General features: G+C 44.1%; 1 protein-coding gene across 2 annotated transcripts in view; it reads right to left on the bottom strand.

The window, feature by feature from the left end:
* LOC135514621 (beta-1,3-glucosyltransferase-like) overlaps positions 1 to 22,887 on the bottom strand; it is a 110,623-nt gene that overhangs the window by 12,788 nt on the left and 74,948 nt on the right. For both annotated transcript variants that reach the window (XM_064938052.1, XM_064938053.1), the window contains exons 8-11: positions 22,721 to 22,784; positions 14,073 to 14,204; positions 10,382 to 10,451; positions 9,466 to 9,579 (exon numbers count right to left, since the gene is read on the bottom strand). In XM_064938052.1, the coding sequence (XP_064794124.1) occupies positions 9,466 to 9,579; positions 10,382 to 10,451; positions 14,073 to 14,204; positions 22,721 to 22,784 (380 nt within the window). The remainder of the gene's footprint in view (positions 1 to 9,465; positions 9,580 to 10,381; positions 10,452 to 14,072; positions 14,205 to 22,720; positions 22,785 to 22,887) is intronic.

A 22,887-nucleotide genomic window follows, 5' to 3' on the forward strand; every position in this document is an offset into this window, starting at 1 on the left:
GTGTTTCTCCCAGTTGTCTCTGCAGATCCACACAAGCTGTCAGGTTAGATGGAGAGCGTCACTGCACAGCTCTTTTCAGGTCTCTCCAGACATGTTTGATGGGGTTAAAGTCCGGGCTCTGGCTGGGCCACTCAAAGATATTCAGACTTGTCCCATCGCCAACTTCTGCGTTGTCTTGGCTGTGTGCTTTAGGTCGTTGTCCTGTTGAAAGGTGAACCTTCGCCCCAGTCTAAGGTCCTGAGGGCTCTGGAGCAGGTTTTCATCAAGGACCTCTCTGTAGTTTTTGCCATCCACCTATCCCTCGATCCTGACTAATCTCCCACTCCCTGCCATCATCCCCACAGCATGATGCTGCCACCACCATGCTTCACCGTAGGGATGGTGCCAGGTTTCCTCCAGACATGACGCTTGGCATTCAGGCCAAAGAGTTCAATCTTGGTTTCATCAGACCAGAGAATCTTGTTTCTCATGGTCTGAGAGTCCTTTAGGTGCCTTATGGCAAACTCCAAGAAGACTGTCATGTGCCTTTAATTGAGAAGTGGCTTCCGTCTGACCACTCTATCATAAATACCTGATTGGTGGAGTGCTGCAGAAATGGTTGTCCTTCTGTTTGTACTTTTCCCATCTCCACAAAGGAACTCTGGAGCTCTGTCAGAGTGACCATCAGGTTTCTGGTCACCTCCCCGACCAAGGTCCTTCTCCCTCGATTGCTCAGTTTGGCCAGCATTAGGAAGAGTCTTGGAGGTTCTAAACTGCTTCCATTTAAGAGTGATGGAGACCACTGTGTTCTTGGGGACCTTCAATGCTGCAGAATTATTTTGGTACCCTTACCCAGATCTGTGCCTTGACACAATCCTGTCTCTGTGCTCTACGGACAAATCATTTGACCTCATGGTTTGGTTTTTGCTTTATGACAGGAATCCAATGAAGTTGTAGAAACATCTCAAGGATGATCAATGGAATCAGGATGCACCTGAGCTCAATTTCGAGTCTCATAGCAAATGGTATGAGTACTAATAAGGCTGTAACGTAACAAAATGTGGAAAAAGTCAAGGGGTCTGAATACTTTCCAAATGCACTGTATGTTTATATTTTAATACATTCTAAAGCTGCATGGTGGGACTCTAATGATGTTTTGAAAAACGTTGCATGAAAGGCATGAGCTCTGATTTGTTTCTTGTTGAAGCTGCACACACTTCAGTCTCTCATTAACAATCAAATCACTGTCAAACACTCCTTAAAACACTTCAGCGAGCAGGCCTTGTTAATAGACCTGGCCCGGGTATCCTGGAAGGATACTGTCCTCATCCCGTCAGTAGAGGATGCCTGGTTGCTCTTTAAAAGTGAATTCCTCATCTTCTTAAATAAGCATGCCGATTCAAAAAATGTAGAACTAAGAACAGATACAGCCCTTGGTTCAACCCAGACTTGACTGCCCTTGACCAGCACAAAAACATCCTGTGGCATTCTGCATTAGCATCAAATAGCCCCCGCGATATGCAACTTTCCAGGGAAGTCAGGGACCAATACACTCAGTCAGTTGGGAAATTTGGAAATTAGTTAGGATATTTGAATCCTGTAGCACCAATTCCAAAAAGTTATGCGACACTGTAAAGTCCAAGCAACATGCTTAACATTAGGAAAGTTGAGAAATAAATATAGTAGGCCTAGCCTAAAGGCTGATGGGGTCCTCTTTTTAATAGAGGCCATTTACATTTTTACATTTACATTTAAGTCATTTAGCAGACGCTCTTATCCAGAGCGACTTACAAATTGGTGAATTCACCTTCTGACATCCAGTGGAACAGCCACTTTACAATAGTACATCTAAATCATTAAGGGGGGGTGAGAAGGATTACTTATCCTATCCTAGGTATTCCTTGAAGAGGTGGGGTTTCAGGTGTCTCCGGAAGGTGGTGATTGACTCCGCTGTCCTGGCGTCGTGAGGGAGTTTGTTCCACCATTGGGGGGCCAGAGCAGCGAACAGTTTTGACTGGGCTGAGCGGGAACTGTACTTCCTCAATGGTAGGGAGGCGAGCAGGCCAGAGGTGGATGAACGCAGTGCCCTTGCTTGGGTGTAGGGCCTGATCAGAGCCTGGAGGTACTGCGGTGCCGTTCCCCTCACAGCTCCGTAGGCAAGCACCATGGTCTTGTAGCGGATGCGAGCTTCAACTGGAAGCCAGTGGAGAGAGCGGAGGAGCGGGGTGACGTGAGAGAACTTGGGAAGGTTGAACACCAGACGGGCTGCGGCGTTCTGGATGAGTTGTAGGGTTTAATGGCACAGGCAGGGAGCCCAGCCAACAGCGAGTTGCAGTAATCCAGACGGGAGATGACAAGTGCCTGGATTAGGACCTGCGCCGCTTCCTGTGTGAGGCAGGGTCGTACTCTGCGGATGTTGTAGAGCATGAACCTACAGGAACGGGCCACCGCCATGATGTTGGTTGAGAACGACAGGGTGTTGTCCAGGATCACGCCAAGGTTCTTAGCGCTCTGGGAGGAGGACACAATGGAGTTGTCAACCGTGATGGCGAGATCATGGAACGGGCAGTCCTTCCCCGGGAGGAAGAGCAGCTCCGTCTTGCCGAGGTTCAGCTTGAGGTGGTGATCCGTCATCCACACTGATATGTCTGCCAGACATGCAGAGATGCGATTCGCCACCTGGTCATCAGAAGGGGGAAAGGAGAAGATTAATTGTGTGTCGTCTGCATAGCAATGATAGGAGAGACCATGTGAGGTTATGACAGAGCCAAGTGACTTGGTGTATAGCGAGAATAGGAGAGGGCCTAGAACAGAGCCCTGGGGGACACCAGTGGTGAGAGCGCGTGGCGAGGAGACAGATTCTCGCCACGCCACCTGGTAGGAGCGACCTGTCAGGTAGGACGCAATCCAAGCGTGGGCCGCGCGAGATGCCCAACTCGGAGAGGGTGGAGAGGAGGATCTGATGGTTCACAGTATCGAAGGCAGCCGATAGGTCTAGAAGGATGAGAGCAGAGGAGAGAGAGTTAGCTTTAGCAGTGCGGAGCGCCTCCGTGATACAGAGAAGAGCAGTCTCAGTTGAATGACTAGTCTTGAAACCTGACTGATTTGGATCAAGAAGGTCATTCTGAGAGAGATAGCGGGAGAGCTGGCCAAGGACGGCACGTTCAAGAGTTTTGGAGAGAAAAGAAAGAAGGGATACTGGTCTGTAGTTGTTGACATCGGAGGGATCGAGTGTAGGTTTTTTCAGAAGGGGTGCAACTCTCGCTCTCTTGAAGACGGAAGGGACGTAGCAGCGGTCAGGGATGAGTTGATGAGCGAGGTGAGGTAAGGGAGAAGGTCTCCGGAAATGGTCTGGAGAAGAGAGGAGGGGATAGGGTCAAGCGGGCAGGTTGTTGGGCGGCCGGCCGTCACAAGAAGCGAGATTTCATCTGGAGAGAGAGGGGAGAAAGAGGTCAGAGCACAGGGTAGGGCAGTGTGAGCAGAACCAGCGGTGTCGTTTGACTTAGCAAACGAGGATCGGATGTCGTCGACCTTCTTTTCAAAATGGTTGACGAAGTCATCTGCAGAGAGGGAGGAGGGGGGGGAGGGGGAGGATTCAGGAGGGAGGAGAAGGTGGCAAAGAGCTTCCTAGGGTTAGAGGCAGATGCTTGGAATTTAGAGTGGTAGAAAGTGGCTTTAGCAGCAGAGACAGAGGAGGAAAATGTAGAGAGGAGGGAGTGAAAGGATGCCAGGTCCGCAGGGAGGCGAGTTTTCCTCCATTTCCGCTCGGCTGCCCGGAGCTCTGTTCTGTGAGCTCGCAATGAGTCATCGAGCCACGGAGCGGGAGGGGAGGACCGAGCCGGCCTGGAGGATAGGGGACATAGAGAGTCAAAGGATGCAGAAAGGGAAGAGAGGAGGGTTGAGGAGGCAGAATCAGGAGAAAGGTTGGAGAAGGTATGAGCAGAGGGAAGAGATGATAGGATGGAAGAGGAGAGAGTAGCGGGGGAGAGAGCGAAGGTTGGGACGGCGCGATACCATCCGAGTAGGGGCAGTGTGGGAAGTGTTGGATGAGAGCGAGAGGGAAAAGGATACGAGGTAGTGGTCGGAGACTTGGAGGGGAGTTGCAATGAGGTTAGTGGAAGAACAGCATCTAGTAAAGATGAGGTCGAGCGTATTGCCTGCCTTGTGAGTAGGGGGGGAAGGTGAGAGGGTGAGGTCAAAAGAGGAGAGGAGTGGAAAGAAGGACGCAGAGAGGAATGAGTCAAAGGTAGACGTGGGGAGGTTAAAGTCGCCCAGGACTGTGAGAGGTGAGCCGTCCTCAGGAAAGGAGCTTATCAAGGCATCAAGCTCATTGATGAACTCTCCGAGGGAACCTGGAGGGCAATAAATGATAAGGATGTTAAGCTTGAAAGGGCTGGTAACTGTGACAGCATGGAATTCAAAGGAGGCGATAGATAGATGGGTAAGGGGAGAGAGAGAATGACCACTTGGGAGAGATGAGGATCCCGGTGCCACCACCCCGCTGACCAGAAGCTCTCGGGGTGTGCGAGAACACGTGGGCGGACGAAGAGAGAGCAGTAGGAGTAGCAGTGTTATCTGTGGTGATCCATGTTTCCGTCAGTGCCAGGAAGTCGAGGGACTGGAGGGAGGCATAGGCTGAGATGAACTCTGCCTTGTTGGCCGCAGATCGGCAGTTCCAGAGGCTACCGGAGACCAGGAACTCCACGTGGGTCGTGCGCGCTGGGACCACCAGATTAGGGTGGCCGCGGCCACGCGGTGTGGAGCGTTTGTATGGTCTGTGCAGAGAGGAGAGAACAGGGATAGATAGACACATAGTTGACAGGGTACAGAAGAGGCTACGCTAATGCAAAGGAGATTGGAATGACAAGTGGACTACACGTCTCGAATGTTCAGAAAGTTAAGCTTACGTAGCAAGAATCTTATTGACTAAAATGATTGAAATAATACAGTACTACTGGAGTAGGCTAGCTGGTAGTGGCTGCGATGTTGACACTACACTAATCAAGTCGTTCCGTCGAGTGTAATAGTTTCTACAGTGCAGCTATTCGGGGGCTAGCTGGCTAGCTAGCAGGTTGATTGCGTTACGTTACCTTAAAAGAACGACAATAGCTGGCTAGCTAACCTAGAAAATCGCTCTAGGCTACACAATTGTCTTAGATACAAAGACGGCTATGTAGCTAGCTAGCTACGATCAAACAAAACAAACCGTTGTACTGTAATAGTTACTACAGTGCTGCTATTCGGGGGCTAGCTGGCTAGCTACGTTAAAAGAACGACAATAGCTGGCCAGCTAACCTAGAAAATCGCTCTAGACTACACAATTGTCTTAGATACAAAGACGGCTATGTAGCTGGCTAGCTACGATCAAACAAATCAAACCGTTGTACTGTAATGAAGTGAAATGAAAATGTGATACTACCTGTGGAGCGACGTGGAATGTTGACCGGGTAGTTGGAGTTCAATTCGGTAGAGGTTGGCTAGCTGTTGGCTAGCTAGCTAGCAGCATTTCCTACGTTAAGGACGACAAATAGCTGGCTAGCTAACCTCGGTAAATTAAGATAATCACTCTAAGTCTACACACTCTAAACTGCACAATTATCTTGGATACGAAGACAGCGAAGACAACTATGTAGCTAGCTGACACTACGCTAATCGAGTCGTTCAGTTGAGTGTAATAGTTTCTACAGTGCTGGTGGACAGTGGATGTTAGCTAGCTGCTTAGCTAGCTGCTGGGCAGATACGTTAGACGACGAAATACGATAATTATGCAATTATCGTTGTTACAAAGACGGCTATGTAGCTAGCTAAGAAGAAATTGCTAAGATTAGACAAATCAAACCGTTGTACTATAACGAAATGTAATGAAAAGTTATACTACCTGCGGACCGAAGTGTAGATGCGACCGCTCGCTCCAACCGGAACCGGTGTATCAAAACTCTTTTCTCATGCAATTGCATAGCCTATAGAAATGTTTTGGAACATGAGCTCATGGGCTCTCATGAGGTGTTTGATTAGATTTTCGATTAGATTTTGCATTGATGTCAGAGGGACAATGAAGTGCTGAGTACCAGGCAGTTAGCAAGTTGTGTAGGCTGCTAATGACCATCAGCAGCATCAGTGCTTGGAGAAGCCTAATTACCGTGACTATACAGTTACGTGGAATTTGACTGCCAGTGTGGCGGTAATACGGTCACCGTAACAGCCCAAGGCCTACCACTGAGCCTACCTCTTAGTAGCGAGTGGTGCAGCGGTCTAAGGCACTGCATCGTAAGTCTTTGAGGCATCACTACAGATCTGGGTTTGATCCCAGGCTGTGTCACAGCCGGCCGTGACCGGGAGACCCATGATGCAACGCATCGTCCGGGTTAGGGGAGGGTTTGGCCAGCCGGGATATCCATGTCCCATCACGCTCTAGCAACTCCTTGTCGCGGGCCGGCTGCCTGCAAGCTGACCTCGGTCACCAGCTGGATGGCATTTCCTCCGACACTTTGGTTCGTGGTTGAGCAAGCAGCGTGTCAAGAAGCAGTGCGGCTTGGCAGGGTCGTGTTTCAGAGGACGCATGACTCTCGGCCTTTACCTCTCCCGAGTCCGTAGGGGAGTTACAGCGATGGGACAAGACTAACTACCAATTGGATATCATGAAATTGGAGAGAAAAAAAGGGTACAAGTACAAAACATTTTTTAATTAAATAAAGGTTGAATTAAAATGAAGACTGTTGAAATGAATTAAGCCTTCTTGAATTAGCCTACTTTCAGCACCAATCTCCAGTTGAAGTTTACCTCGGTTGCTCAAAATGTTCACGCTCTTCCTCTCAAACTTAACAGGACATCAGCACACACTGATATAATTGTTATTGGGATAGCCTATCCATCATGAATGGGATAGCCTATCCATTAGTGTGTATGCAGTGTTGTCTAATTTTATTAACACCATCCCAGCAGCGCAAAACTCAGGAAGTACATTTCCGCATAAATAAAACTTGCACTTTGTATAGCCTAGGCCTATATCCAATAGTATAGGTGTAGGTTATAGATAATTTGATTGAAACCACAGGTGCACCTGATATTGCACATCCAGCAGAGAATCAGGGATGAGGGGTAGCATCTGGCAATATAGAAATTTAACCTGTTGCGACTCTAGGGGCAGTATTTTCATTTTGGAAAAAAAAAACATTCCCGCTTTAAAAACGGGATATTTTGTCAGGACAAGATGCTAGAATATGCATATACTTGACAGCTTTGGATAGAAAACACTAACGTTTCCAAAACTGTAAAGATATTGTTTGTGAGTATAACAGAACTGATGTTGCAGGCGAAAGCCCGAGAAAAATCCAATCTGGAAGTGACCCATATTTTGAAAGCGCTGCGTTCCAATGAGTCCCCCGCTTTCTACGTATTCCCCAAGGTGTCTACAGCATTGTGACATAGTTTAACGCATTTATGTTGAAGAATAGCCGTAGGTGGCTACATTGCGTAAGTGGTCACCTGATGGCTCCCAGGGTGACTCTCGCATAAAATACAGAGGTAGCCATTACTCCAATCGGTCCTACTGAAAAGCTAATTGTCCCGACGGATATATTATCGAATAGATATCTGAAAAACACCTTGAGGATTGATTATAAACAACGTTTGCCATGTTTCTGTCGCTATTATGGAGCTAATTTGGAATATTTTTCTTAATAGATTACAAATTTCATGACTTTCCCCTAGACTAGATAAAAATGGAAAAATAATGACCCCCACATTTTAGTCCGGGTCCCGGTTCTGAAAATGTCTAACAGTCCCTAAGCAACCATTTATGTCACTTATGCCTGGAGCCTGCACTGGATACCGATACCAGGTTAAGTATTTCAATACTTGATACCAAAATGATAACAATTCTAGCATTGATGTAATCGTAGACGGACTCACTGTAGGGCTCCCGAGTGGAGCAGTATCTCAGTGCTAGAGGCATCACTATAGACCCTGGTTCGATTCCAGGCTGTATCACAACCGGCCATGATTGGGAGTCCCATAGGGCGGCGCACAATTGGCCCAGAGTCGTCCGGGTTAGGGTTTGGCCAGGGTAGGCCGTCATTGTAAATGAGAATTTGGTCTTAACTGACTTGCCTTGTTAAAAAAAGTGTATTTTTTTTATTTTTTAGAAATAACTGTAGATAATGGTGGCACTACTTCTGTTGTTAAAAATCAGAGAAACCAATAATGAGATGGAGACTAAAATCCTTCTGCAAAACCATAAATGAGACTCATACAAAGTAATTTTACAATTAAATCAACTGTTTTAAATGTAATTTGATACAAATCAGCATAAAATTGCTCATCCTAATTCCATAACATTGGGTCAAATTACATCAAAGTTCAAATAGGGTGCTACCATTTTAAGGCCAGCATCACACCCAAATATAGATTTTTTTCTCTTAATCATATCACAATCAACTTTAACCATTTGAATGTGGACACAAATAAAATAGGTGTCTGGTCAAAAGTAGTACTCTATGTAGGGAATAGGGTTCCATTTGGAACGATAACAGAGTGGTGAACGAGGTTTCCATGCAGAGCTAAGGCCTACCAAGTTTTTAGATTTTCGTTTTAGTGTGGCGCTGAATAATGATAATTAGGGTGATTACACAGCCACGGCTCTGTGGGATAGTGTGTGAAATACAGATACGTCCAGATACACTCATTTACAGAAAATTACAGAACAAGCATTCCATTACACACCATTCCCTTCCCCCTTTCCCATTGATATGTGAAATTTTCATAATTAAGATAAGATAAAAATCAGAATAGAGCAAGGTTAAAAGCTCACAACCCTATTCAAAGCTTACTTTGACCTCTTCTATCAAACTCAAGTCAATGGATGGTAATTTACACCCAGAGCAGTGGTACTGGTTGAATCTGAGGTTTCCATATTTATTCCTAAACTATCCTAAAATGTGGCCATTTCCACCTGATAAAACTAAATCTTACACTTCAATGGACGCAGTCTGTTACAAGAGTCCTGAATTAAAATGACTCATGTCGAAATCATGAAAAAACAAACAATCTGGTCTTTGTCGTTTGACATTGAGAACCGTGGATGAGAGATGAGAGCTGAAGTTTTAGTAAATGTGCAGATTCCATATCTCAGTCACAAACAAGACACTCAATTAACAACCTCATAAGGAGAGGCAAAAAAGAGGCCCACGGCCCTTTGTTTCTTCCCAAATGTTACGATAGCAGGATCAGACAGGAAGCCAAATGATTCTGGTTTAAATAACAACAACACAATACAACGTGCCGTGCTTTGGTAGACTGGTATAACGTACCTTGCTGTACCTGTCGTATCAGACTCGCCATCTACCAGAGTTAAAGGGACACTCCCAAATAAAGGTTGGTCAGACATGTCCATGTAATCTTAATAATTATGATCTAAAAGGCTAAACGGATCCTAGACTAGCACTCCTACTCTGAGATGTTATGGATACAGGCCCTGGACTAGCTCACCTCTCTCTGTGTTGGGGACTCCTAGGTCGATGGTAGGTATGGAGGGGTCAGTGTGGTCACTGTAATACTCCAACAGAAATGCCTCTCTCTCCCACGTCTTCTTCACCACTGGGACTGGGGCAGGACAACAGGTAAAACAATACAGCTCAACACTTTCACAATACAATAGTAAGTAGAATCAGGCTTCGGTACACAGAAAACGTGCAGCAATTATTAATAATGAATGTTAAACACATTTAGTCTTTTACAGAACTTTTTGAAATAAACATTCCAATAGATGTTTTTGTAGTTTTTTTCCTTGTTCAATGTAAAAGAATTGGACCTGTACAAATAAAATAAAAACACAGAAAGAGTCAAGAATCAAAAGCATTAAAGGACTGGAGGCAACTGAGGGGGAAAATAGTCAATTACAAAATACTATTTTTTCACATCCAACCCTCATGCCATAAATACATCTAATGTCCCTTTTAGTTATGTCTGTGTGTTAGTTGAGGATGACTGTAATTATTATAATCAGAGCAAGTAGCTGTGACCGACATGTCAGCTGGAGCTTATGTAGAATTTTCCGGATGGTTCCGAAATTCTAATGGCAAAATGTTATCTGTCTCATTAAGTTTTAATGGATTCCTGGTACTTCTGACTCAGCGCTGCCATGAAAGCTACATTAACAGTTAGGCTGTCGGGGGGAGGGGGGTACCAATCCACCTCTACGCCGTGACAAAGCAAGTTTGTGACTGACATCTTGTGCTGAGAGTTAAACCAGGCCACCACAGAGTCAGTACTTTACCAGGCACACATCTCAAAGGCTAAATATGCATCTCATCCCTTAGAAGAATAGAGCAAATGTTGACATTATGGACCCTGTCTGAGTTTAACCACCCCAGAGCTTCAGGTGAGCTTCAAATGTCTGACTCACCTCTCTCACTATGAAACTTCTTGCAAGTTTTCACAGCAACAAAGATGTCTTCCTTCTTTACAGGCTCCCCCTGTAAGAAAAGCAGGAATATAAGAATTAGACATATATTTTAGGGCCCAGAGTTTTTCCTGGGCAGGTCACATGATCAGGAATAACACTGGGCCCTAGTTATGGAACATACATCCCGAGAGGGGAGCTGTTATCGTTGTTGAAGCACCACTAACTTTTCAAATTCCCTGCCCGTGTTGAAGAGACCTTGTGAATCTGGACAAGTCCCTCCAGATGACACAGGCGGTATTATTAGGTTATTATTTGAGAGTGAAATGTAAATTGGCCATGTTAATTTAAGTGATCAGGTCTACTGCATGTCCGTCTGTGGCTCTCAGGCTGATGCCAGAGGGAGGCCATACAACCTGCTTATAGGTTGTCCTCTGCCTCTCTGTGAGGCTCAAGGCTTTCTGCCTGTGTCTCAAATGGCACCCTATTCCCTATGTAGTACACTACGTTTCACAAGGGCCAGTAGGAAATTGGCCAAAAGTAGTCAAATTGGCCCAAAGTAGTATACTATAAAGGGAATAGGGTGCAATTTGGGATGCAGACCTATGAGTTACCTCTGTCTTCTCGGAATATTAGAGCTCTGGCCAGGTTAGTGGGAAGATGTCAAGAAAAGGTAGGAGTGAGGAAGGGTAGGAGGGAGACTAAAAGGAGAGAGCCAGCATAGTCATAGATCAGAGGGGGAGAAAGGGTAGGAGGGAGGAAGGGTAGGAGGGAGACTAAAAGGAGAGAGCAAGCATAGTCATAGATCAGATGGGGAGAAAGGAAGGGTAGGAGGAGACTAAAAGGAGAGAGCCAGCATAGTCATAGATCAGAGGGGGAGAAAGGGTAGGAGGGAGGAAGGGTAGGAGGGAGACTAAAAGGAGAGAGCAAGCATAGTCATAGATCAGATGGGGAGAAAGGAAGGGTAGGAGGAGACGAAAAGGAGAGAGCCAGCATAGTCATAGATCAGATGGGGAAAAAGGGTAGGAGGGAGGAAGGGTAGGAGGGGGAATAAAAGGAGAGAGCCAGCCAGAAGTCATAGATCAGATGGGGAGAAAGGGTAGGAGGGAGAAAGGGTAGGAGGGTGACTAAAAGGAGAGAGCCAGCCAGCATTGTCATAGATCAGATGGGGAGAAAGGGTAGGAGGGAGGAAGGGTAGGAGTGGGAATAAAAGGAGAGAACCAACATAGTCATAGATCAGAGGGGGAGAAAGGGTAGGAGGAAGGAAGGGTAGTAAGGAGACTAAAAGGAGAAAGCCAGCATAGTCATAGATCAGGGGGGGAGAAAGGGTAGGAGGGAAGAAGGGTCGGAGGGGGACTAAAAGGAGAGAGCCAGCATAGTCATAGATAAATAAGAGGGGGAGAAAGGGTTTGGAGGGAGTACGAAAATGTATGCACTCTGGAATTAACTTCAATCAAATCGCATTTTAATGGGAAAAAAACATGAATTGCTACATAATTTAGTAATTTTATGTCAAAACACATATCAAATGAGATTTTGCTTTACTACAATGTAAAAATAATTTAAACTGAGCCATGTTGGTTTAAAAAGCTGACTCTTCCAAATGAAAATTGATCACTTTTTTTTTGAGCACTCACTCTGGTTAAGAGTGTCTGCTAAATGACTAAAATGTCATTTAAATGTATTAAAGTTAGAGAGGAATGGTAGGAGGGAGGAAGGGTAGAAGAAAGACTAAAAGGAGAGAGCGAGGATAGCCCTGGATCTCTCTCCCTAAGGGGAATGAGAGAGGAGAAAGAGTAAAAGGAGAGAGGGCACCTTGTTCTCTCTGAGCACTTTATGGAATATTCAAACCAGGCTGAAGAAAGGCAACACTTCCAGGGGTATAAGGCAGACACACTGAAAGGCATCAAGAACAGAGGGGAATATATTAAGCGCATCTGCGCGCAAACTAATAGGCCAGAGCTCAACACAGTGGCTTGTGTTGGGTGGGCAGCGGCGGTCCTCAATGGCCATGTTGGCATCACATTTCTCAGCTCAACACAGTGGCTTGTGTTGGGTGGGCAGCGGCGGTCCTCAATGGCCATGTTGGCATCACATTTCTCAGCTCAACACAGTGGTTTGTGTTGGGTGGGCAGCGGCGGTACTCAATGGCCATGTTGGCATCACATTTCTCAGCTCAACACAGTGGTTTGTGTTGGGTGGGCAGCGGCGGTCCTCAATGGCCATGTTGGCATCACATTTCTCAGCTCAACACAGTGGTTTGTGTTGGGTGGGCAGCGGCGGTCCTCAATGGCCATGTTGGCATCACATTTCTCAGCTCAACACAGTGGTTTGTGTTGGGTGGGCAGCGGCGGTCCTCAATGGCCATGTTGGCATCACATTTCTCAGCTCAACACAGTGGCTTGTGTTGGGTGGGCAGCGGCGGTCCTCAATGGCCATGTTGGCATCACATTTCTCAGCTCAACACAGTGGTTTGTGTTGGGTGGGCAGCGGCGGTCCTCAATGGCCATGTTGCTGGCATCACATTTCTCAGCTCAACACAGTGGCTTGTGTTGGGTGGGCAGCGGCGGTCCTCAATGGCCATGTTGGCATCACATTTCTCAGCTCAACACAGTGGTTTGTGTTGGGTGGGCAGCAGCGGTCCTCATTGGCCATGTTGCTGGCATCACATTTCTCAGCTCAACATAGTGGCTTGTGTTGGGTGGGCAGCGGCGGTCCTCAATGGCCATGTTGGCATCACATTTCTCAGCTCAACACAGTGGTTTGTGTTGGGTGGGCAGCGGCGGTCCTCAATGGCCATGTTGGCATCACATTTCTCAGCTCAACACAGTGGTTTGTGTTGGGTGGGCAGCGGCGGTCCTCATTGGCCATGTTGCTGGCATCACATTTCTCAGCTCAACACAGTGGTTTGTGTTGGGTGGGCAGCGGCGGTCCTCATTGGCCATGGTGCTGGCATCACATTTCTCAGCTCAACACAGTGGTTTGTGTTGGGTGGGCAGCGGCGGTCCTCATTGGCCATGTTGCTGGCATCACATTTCTCAGCTCAACACAGTGGTTTGTGTTGGGTGGGCAGCGGCGGTCCTCATTGGCCATGTTGCTGGCATCACATTTCTCAGCTCAACACTCCACACCTGATTCAAATGAACTAATAACTACTTTTTATTTCAGCCCACAATTGGATTCATCAGGTGTACTGCTGTGGGGCTGGAGAAAAGGTATGACACCAACACGGCTCGAGGGCTGCAGGTGCCCGCCGATGTGACGGAATTCCAGTATAGAGGCTGTAGCCTGCTGAAGAGTGTCTCACCCAGAAATGTAAAGTACTTGAAGAGGATTTGACGGTTCTTTAAAATATCACTTGAGGGAGAAAAAAGATTTGTGCAATAAAAGTCATCCTGAAATTCCTCTCCAACCTTCTGATAGTTTGCATGCATGAAGACTGACACAATCATTGTTCCTGGGGGGTGGAGCAGACTTGGGTCTAAAGCATGTATAATTTCCCCCCAAAATACTTGGATTTAGTGGGTGGGGTTGGCACTTTTGGGACTATGCCATTTGTGCAATTCCATTCCATTTAAACCCCAATCAAGTGCACCAAGTAAGTAAGCTGAAACAAAAAAGTACTATTATTTCGACCTAGATCTATGGTGAAGAATAGACCTGTGATGTACAGTATGCACAACTTGGTACCTACACACAGGGGAGCAGGTCTCCTGAGCGTGGTAGCACAGTGTTGGGCAGTGGGAGAGTGTTCTGGCTCAGTACACAGCTCTGGGACTGCCGTCAGACGAGGCCCGTGGCCATTCTCCCAGATATACAGAGCTACCTGCAACAACATGGGAAGATACGGTTACTGTTTTTTTTCAGCTGCTCATGCAAACACATTTTCTTCGAGAAGCAAGCCAAAGTCGGTAGCTGAAGTCGACGCCCCTTCATCGGTGATTGGTCAACAGTTGGGATTCTTCAATGATGTGTTTGTTGTCATTCAACGAGAGACAAATGATTCATGCTAAAAAAAAATCACTTGAAAAATACTCCACCAAACGTCTAAATGTAAAATTGCGCAACTAAGATCTCCTCGACAAAATGTAAAAATTCTGACAGATTTCTTGAGTTATCTTAGATTAATTCTGACTATTATGAGGAAGTGGCTATGGCGTCTCAAGGTGGACAAACGGTACTATTGCAGCTTTTTCTTGTTTTTCAAGCAAAGGTAGTATGTGAGACGCCAGACATACCGAAGCATGCAGAAGGCTTTAGGGTCACATTGGAAATGACTGTATAAAATACTAATACAACAAAATTAATATTTTAAAAAATATTTTGTTTAACAAGAAATATATATTTTTAAAAAGATGTCAAAATTATTGGTTGTGAGGATAATGGCACTCAGCCTTATTCTATAATGTTTTATGAGATTGTAAGAACACACTACTGCTCGATACAGAAACCTTCCTGATCCTTGATATCCTTCGGTCTGCGTTTATGGACTGCCCTCCGCAATTCAAACCACAGGTTTTTAATGGTGTTCAAGTCCAGAGACTGTCCAAAAATCTAGATTTTGTGGTCAATTAACCATTTCTTTGTGGATTTTGATGTGTGCTTGGGGTCATTGTCTTAATGGAAGTTTCATTTGTGGCCAAGTTTCAGCCTCCTGACAGAGGCAACCAGGTTTTTGGCTAAAATGTTCTACTACTACTAGAGTTCATGAGTTCATTAACCTTAAAAAAAGGGCCCCAGGACAAGTGGAAGCAAAACAGCCCCAATAACATCAAAGATCAACCACCATATTTTACAGTATGTATTCGGTTATTTTCCGCATATGCATCCTTCTGTCGAGGCCAAACCCACCACTGGTGTGCGTGGCAAAAGAGCTCTATTTTCATCTTATCTGACCATAACACCTGGTTCCAATTCAAGTGCTAATGACGTTTAGCAAACTCTAGGTGGTGCTCTCAATAAAGGCCTTCTTATGGCAACCCCTCCAAATAGCCTATTGTCATGGAGGGGGTATCTAATTGAGGATTTGGAGACTTGGTGCCCCCTAGATGTGAGGAAGTTCTGTAATTCTCCAACTATGGCCCTTGGACTTTGCACCCCCCCCCCCAAATCTTCTTCACTGTGCGTGGGGACCAGATGTGTTCTCTACCAGGCAAGTGTACCACTGTTCCAGTGGTTTTAAACTACTTCAAAACCAAATAGTGGTAGGTGGTATATTTGGTTTTTCAGTTGTTTTCATGTCCTCATTGCCTGATTTATCTTCTTCGATATAGGGGGCGCTCTTAATTTTTGGATAAAAATAACGTTCCCGTTTTAAACAAGATATTTTGTCACGAAAAGATGCTCGACTATGCATTTAATTGACAGCTTTGGAAAGAAAACTCTGACGGCAAAGATATTGTCTGTGAGTGCCCCAGAACTAATGCTACAGGCGAAACCAAGAAACCAAGATGAAATTTCATACAGGAAATGTCCCAGAGTTTGAATGCGCTGTGTTCCAATGTCTCCTTATATGGCTGTGAATGCGCCAGGAATGAGAAAAGAAAAAAGAAGAAAGACCCATTGAGCAAAAAGAAAAAAGTTTGGCGTTGTAATGACTGAATTTTAGTTTTTTTTTCTTAGCCATACGTGATGAACAAAACGGAGCGATTTCTCCTACACAAATAATCTATTTGGAAAAACTGAACATTTGCTATCTAACTGAGAGTCTCCTCATTGAAAACATCCGAAGTTCTTCAAAGGTAAATGATTTTATTTGAATGCTTTTCTTGTTTTTGTGAAAATGTTGCCTGCTGAATGCTAGGCTTAATGCTATGCTAGCTATCAATACTCTTACACAAATGCTTGTGTAGCTATGGTTGAAAAGCATATTTTGAAAATCTGAGATGACAGTGTTGTTAACAAAAGGCTAAGCTTGTGAGCCATTATATTTATTTCATTTGCGATTTTCATGAATAGTTAACGTTGCGTTATGCTAATGAGCTTGAGGCTATGATTACGCTCCCGGATACGGGATTGCTCGACGCTAGAGGTTAAGAAAGTCAACAACCAACAACCTTGATTTTGTCAACCAAGTCTGGCATTTTCTGGATTTATGGTGCTTTCAAAGCAACTGGGAACCCGGAAAAAAAACGTTGAATCATGACGTTGTCATTGATCTTCAGGTTTACAATTCCGAGTTGGATGACCGTTCAAAACGTATTTTCATTCGGAGCATATTTATTCCCAACTTCCCAGTTGTCTTGAACTCACTGAAGTAAAGTTTTCGCAGTTCTGAGCTAACCGTTGTTTTGAGCGCAGCACAAATCCTGCTTCATTGACAGCATGGCCAATGTTGAATGTTTATCATTTTAAACTTGGAAAAGAGCCCCTTAATCCCAGATTTGAGACCACACAGCCATGCCACTGAATAGTAGGCTTGTGATTGCTTTGCAGTTTGCCACTGCTTCCTTCTGTTAGGTTCCAATTTTGAGTAAATAACGCACGGACACTAGAGAAGCTTAACCAAGTTTAATTCTTCCCAAAGGTTCATTACAACTGTAATTCAGACAAAAAAAACATTTCACACAGGCACTGATATTTCACCCTTTCTCCTAGGCTGAGTCTCCTCCTCCACAACTAAACAGCCAATGCATCTGTTGCTAGACAGAACCTTAGTGATATCTGTTCTTCCTCACTTCATCTAACCTGACCTCTCCCCTAAAGCGCTCACTCCTCCCCAAGTCAAGGCTGTAATGGTTATTGATACCAGACTGTGTCTCTTCTCCTCCCAGAGGATCCCTGATGCCTAACAATAACATATCCTGACATAATGTAAATATTATACATTACCCTTTCTCCCTCAGTTACATTGTTATGTTCTAAGCTAAAAAGAAAACAAAAAGTCTATATACAGTGAGTGCAAATGAGGTAAGATAAGGGAGTTAAGGTAATAAATAGGCCATGGTGGCGAAGGAATTACAATATAGCAATTAAACACTGGAATGGTAGATGTGCAGAAGATGACTGTGCAAGTAGAGATACTGGAGTGCAAAGGAGCAAGATAAATAAATAAATACAGTATGGGGCTGTTTACAGATTGGCTATGTACAGGTGCAGTGATTTGTGTGCTGCTCTGACAGCTGGTGCTTAAAGCTAGTGAGGGAGATATGAGTCTCCAGCTTCAGTGATTTTTGCAGTTTGTTTCAGTCATTGGCAGCAGAGAACTGTAAAGGAAAGGCGGCCAAAGTATGAATTGGCTTTGGAGATATACCTGCTAGAGCGCGTGCTATGAGTGGGTACTGCTATGGTAACCAGTGAGCTGAGATAAGGCGGGGCTTTACCTAGCAGAGACTTGTAGATGACCTGGAGCCAGTGGGTTTGGCGACGAGAGTGAAGCGAAGGCCAGCCAACGAGAACATACAGGTCGCAGTGGTGGGTAGTATATGGGGCTTTGGTGACAAAACAGATGGCAATGTGATAGACTGCATCCAATTTGTTGAGTAGGGTGTTGGAGGCTATTTTGTAAATGACATGGCCAAAGTCGAGGATCGGTACGATGGTCAGTTTTACTAGGGTATGTTTGGCAGCATGAGTGAAGGATGCTTTGTTGAGAAATAGGAAGCCGATTCTTGATTTAATTTTGGATTGGAGATGCTTAATGTGAGTCTGGAAGGAGAGTTTACAGTCTAACCAGACACCTAGGTATTTGTAGTTGTCCACATATTCTAAGTCAGAGTAGTGATGCTGGACGGGTGGGCAGGTGCGGGCAGTGATCGGTTGAAGAGCATGCATTTTGTTTTACTTGCATTTAAGAGCAGGTGGAGGCCATGGAAGGAGAGTTGTATGGCATTGAAGCTCGTCTGGAGGTTAGTTAACACAGGGCCAAATGTATACAGAATGGTGTCGTCTGCGTAGAGGTGGATCAGAGAATCACCAGCAGCAAGAGCGACATCATTGATGTATACAGAGAAAAGGCTCAAGAATTGCACCCTGTGGTACCCCCATAGAGACTGCCAGAGATCGGGACAACAGACCCTCCAATTTCACACACTGAACTCTATCAGAGAAGTAGTTGGTAAACCAGCCTTGGTTTCTCAAATGAGAGGCAGTTGAGTCTGCTAATAAGAATGTGGTGATTGACAGAGTCGAAAGCCTTGGCCAGGTCGATGAATAGGGCTGCACAGTAATGTCTCTTGTCAATGGCGGTTCTGAAATTTTTTTAGGACCTATCTGCTGTTAGCTCGCCACTGTTTAAGAAGGCTAGCCTTTCAAGAAAGCTACAGTTAGCTAAGCTTGATGCTAATTCTGTTTTTGAAATTAAAGATAAATTACATACTCTGAATTGTTTTCTTATCATGGAGTAATGGTGACTAACCCCACTGTAGCGACTGTGTTGGTATCACAACTACGTTTCTATACAAGCGTTAATTGACATGGTAATAGCCCGATAGTATTGCTGAAAAGTTGAAAAGAACTGACCCCTCTGACACTGTACGTTAAATTGTGACGTAATGTACTGCACACATGATGCAACTCATTCTGTGTCAGACAGCCTCTTTCCACCAGGTGTAGCGCTTCTCTCGCAGTTTAAGAACAAGAAAGGGACAGGGTAAGGGGGATACCTAGTCAATTGTACAACTGAATGCATTCATGTTTGCGGCATCATAACTCTCAAAGCTGCTGTTTACTTCTGAAGATAGATTTTTAGGGCGGCGCTAAAGTTGATTCAAATTCGACAAACCTTCAAATAGGTATGTAATGACACATTATATAAATTCTTTATAGTGTTTTATTTACATTTTAGAGGTGATAAATTGGACAGATCGGGTAAAAAAAAGAAGCTTTTCCTCACTTCCCCATTTTTAAAAAGACCCGACGGAGCTCATTGCCTCCTTCAATCATGCAGAGACGGGCAGCATGAAGGTGTCGTCATTGATTTTGCTGAAAAGGGGAGAAATTGTGCTTTACCATGGTATTCATATTACAGTTGACCTAAAAGTATTACGTTTTTTGGGCGCAAAAATAAGGTAAATTGTACGATGTAGAAAAGTGTGTTAGTTTCCGCTAACATTAGTTCACTAATGCTTAACAAGTTTTCATGGCAGATTATTTAGTCAATGGTAAATGTGCGATTTGTACCAACTTTACAATAAGTCTCAAAGAAACGTAGCTAATTAAAATTAAGAAATTATACATATAGCACACAAAAGCTATTTTTAAACAAGAATAAAGATAATAGCTCTCAATAACATGAACTAGCATAACAACAAATAATGTATGAATAAAAAAAACTAACATACTGTTAATATTAATTAAGCCTTTACTAACATGAAACTGTCCCAACAGACCATTTTATAAATGAATAGTTTAGATGCTGGGACTTAAGGTTATATATTAACTAACATGAAATATCAGCTTTATAAATCATTTATTCATGCATTTTGATGGCTTAGTAAACATACATACAAATAATTAATGCTTCGAAGATATATTAATTAATGATTTATTCTGCTTAACTAATGCATTAACTAATGTTAATATATCCTTATTGTAAAGTGTTATTCCCTGTCTTTCATATCGGAGGCTGTCTCCATGAGGCAGAGAAATGTGACAGGCAATGTGAGTCCAGACAGTTGGAAGAAAAACCCAGCTGAGAGAAGGAGAGAGAGTGGGAGGGAGAGAGAAAGTCATACAGTGAGTGCTATTCTATTTATCCCCTGAATGAAGGACGGAAGATGCTCTGAGATGAGGCTAAAAAAAAGAAAAAAAAAAGAAGGTTTAAGTTACAAGACCAGAATGTCCCTCAGAAAACAATGTCACAGCCAGATGGGCTTAAGGAGGAGGTAGCTGGAAACTGCTTCTAATGGGCTATTGTCGGATGTAATGAGTTTGTGACACCAGGTTATATTTAAATTATAGCATCTACTAGCCTTAAGACAATGTTCGTGTATAGAATCTCCTGTCAACAACAGCAGGAAAGGACAGGGGACAGCAGAGAAGGATAATACAAGTTGAAGAATGTGCAGTGTCATAAACTCGATATTCATCCAATTGGCGACAGATTTTCACGAGAACATTCTAGAATTCGCATAAAGAAACACACCAGTGGTGTGTTTCCACCAAATGGACTTGTCGCAGGCAAAAACCATGGCGTGATGATATAGTGTGCACACAATGTACACTGAACAAAAATATAAATGCAACATGTAAATTGTTGGTCCCATGTTTCCTGAGCTGAAATAAAAGATCCCAGAAACCTTCCATACGCACAAAAGCTTATTTCTTTCAAATGTTGCACACACATTTGTTTATATCCCTGTCAGTGAGCATTTCTCCTTTGCCAAAATAATTCATCCACCTGACAGGTGTGGCATTTCAAGAAGCTGATTAAACAGCATGGTCATTACACAGGTGCATCTTGTGCTGGGGACAAAAAAAGGCCACTCAAAAATGTGCAGTTTTATCACACAACACAAATGTCTCAAGTTTTGAGGGAGGATGCAATTGGTATGCTGACGGCAGGAATGTCCACCAGAGATGTTGTCAGAGAATGGCAATTTGAATACACAGAGATACCGTGACAAGATCCTGAGGCCAATTGTGCCATTCATCTGCCGTCATCCCCTCAAGTTTCCGCATGATAACGCACAGCTCCAAGTCACAAGGATCTGTACACAATTCCTGGAAGCTGACAATGTCCCAGTTCTTCCATGGCCTGCATACTCCACAGATATGTCACCCATTGAGCATGTTTGGGATGCTCTGGATCGACGTGTACAGCAGCGTGTTCCAGCTCCTGCAAATATCTAGCAACAGCCATTGCACAGCCATTTGCACAGCCATTGATGAGGAGTGGAACAACATTCCACAGGTGTCACGACTTCCACCGAAGGTGGCTCTTCTTCCTGTTCGGGAGGCGCTCGTCGTCACCGGTCTACTAGCTGCTGTTGGTTATTGTTCACCGGTTTCTTGTTTGGGGTTTGTTTCGGGGTTATTTAAGCGTTCTATGCCCGCCTACGTTTGTGCGGGCTTGTTCTCTGTTCTGTTTGTGGATGGTTGTGTTTTGTTATTTTTCTGAATGTTTGGTGTCCTGTTTGGGACGGTCATCATTTTCACCTGTTGTTTTTGGCGTGACCTTACTTACCGGAATAAATTAGGTTTTAACCTAAACCTCTGCTCTCTGCGCCCGACTCCGCACCCACCACTCCTAGCTACGTGACAACAGGCCACAAACAACAGCCTGATCAACTATGCGAAGGAAATGTGTCTCGCTGCATGTGGGAAATGGTGGTCACACCAGATACTGACTGCTTTTCTGATCCACGTCCGTACCTTTTTTTAAAGGTATATGTGACGAACAGATGCATATCTGTATTCCCAGTCATGTGAAATCCATAGATAAGGGCCTCATTAATTTATTACAATTGACTGATCTCCTTTTAGGAACTGCTACTAAGTAAAATCTTTGAAATTGTTGCATGCTGCGTTTATACTTTTACCACTTAAATTTTCATGTACCGAATACAAATCTAAAGTTCAATGTGTTTCCATCGCATGTTCAACTGTACCGATAGTTTTGTCACAAAAACTGTTCCATTAAATAGTAAATGTGCATACTCTGGTCTTGGCATCTGCACTCTAGCCAACAGCTCTCAGATACAGTGCTGGAAGGCTAGTCTACATGATGACATTATTATGGATAAGAGCAAGGATATTTGTATTTGTCAAATACCAGTCAAGCATCATGTCACCAGAATAAGACCCTCAATATTTTTTGTCAAGAGCATCAAGATCACTGTGCGCTTTCACCACCCTGTGAAGTTCATCATAACTTATTTCATCTGTAGCCTAATAGACTGAATGGTTTCCTGATTCGTAGTGGGAGGACCGCACACCATATCATTGCGTGACTTCAAGTTTATCTCAATATTCTATTATATCAATATTTGCGCATAAAGGCGTTTCCACCACCATTGCACACATAATTAATCTTAGACACAAAAAGATCCTACCATGTTGAATTAAATAATTATTTGTCTGTATTTATCAAATTGTACCGAAAAGTCCTGTTTCCATCAGAGCTGTCATGATTTGTTTTATACGGTACGACTTTAAGTGCATATAAAACTGTGGATAGAAACGTGGTTAGTGTCAAACATTATGATCCGATAACAACATCTGCTTTACTCCATGCCATCATAAACTGTAGCCAAAATATTAAACTAATCATTTAAATTACTCTTTAATTAAAAGCATTTTCATTAGAACCAAGCATTTCACGACACCCGCAATAACATCTGCTAAATATGGGTACGTGACCAATAACATTTGATTTGAACTCATAACGTATATAAATCTTACCTCATGCTTCAGATCGATAGTGAAGTCAGACTTGAGTGGATCATCTCTCACTTTGTTTGCGAGCCTGGAACATCAAATCACTGTCTATTAGAATGTGCAGTTAGAATTGAATAAAATATGATTCTTTTCCCTAGACCACTAGGAATGTAACAATGATGGATGATATA

Source organism: Oncorhynchus masou, chromosome 26 (assembly GCF_036934945.1).
Source record: "Oncorhynchus masou masou isolate Uvic2021 chromosome 26, UVic_Omas_1.1, whole genome shotgun sequence".
NCBI lineage: Eukaryota > Metazoa > Chordata > Actinopteri > Salmoniformes > Salmonidae > Oncorhynchus > Oncorhynchus masou.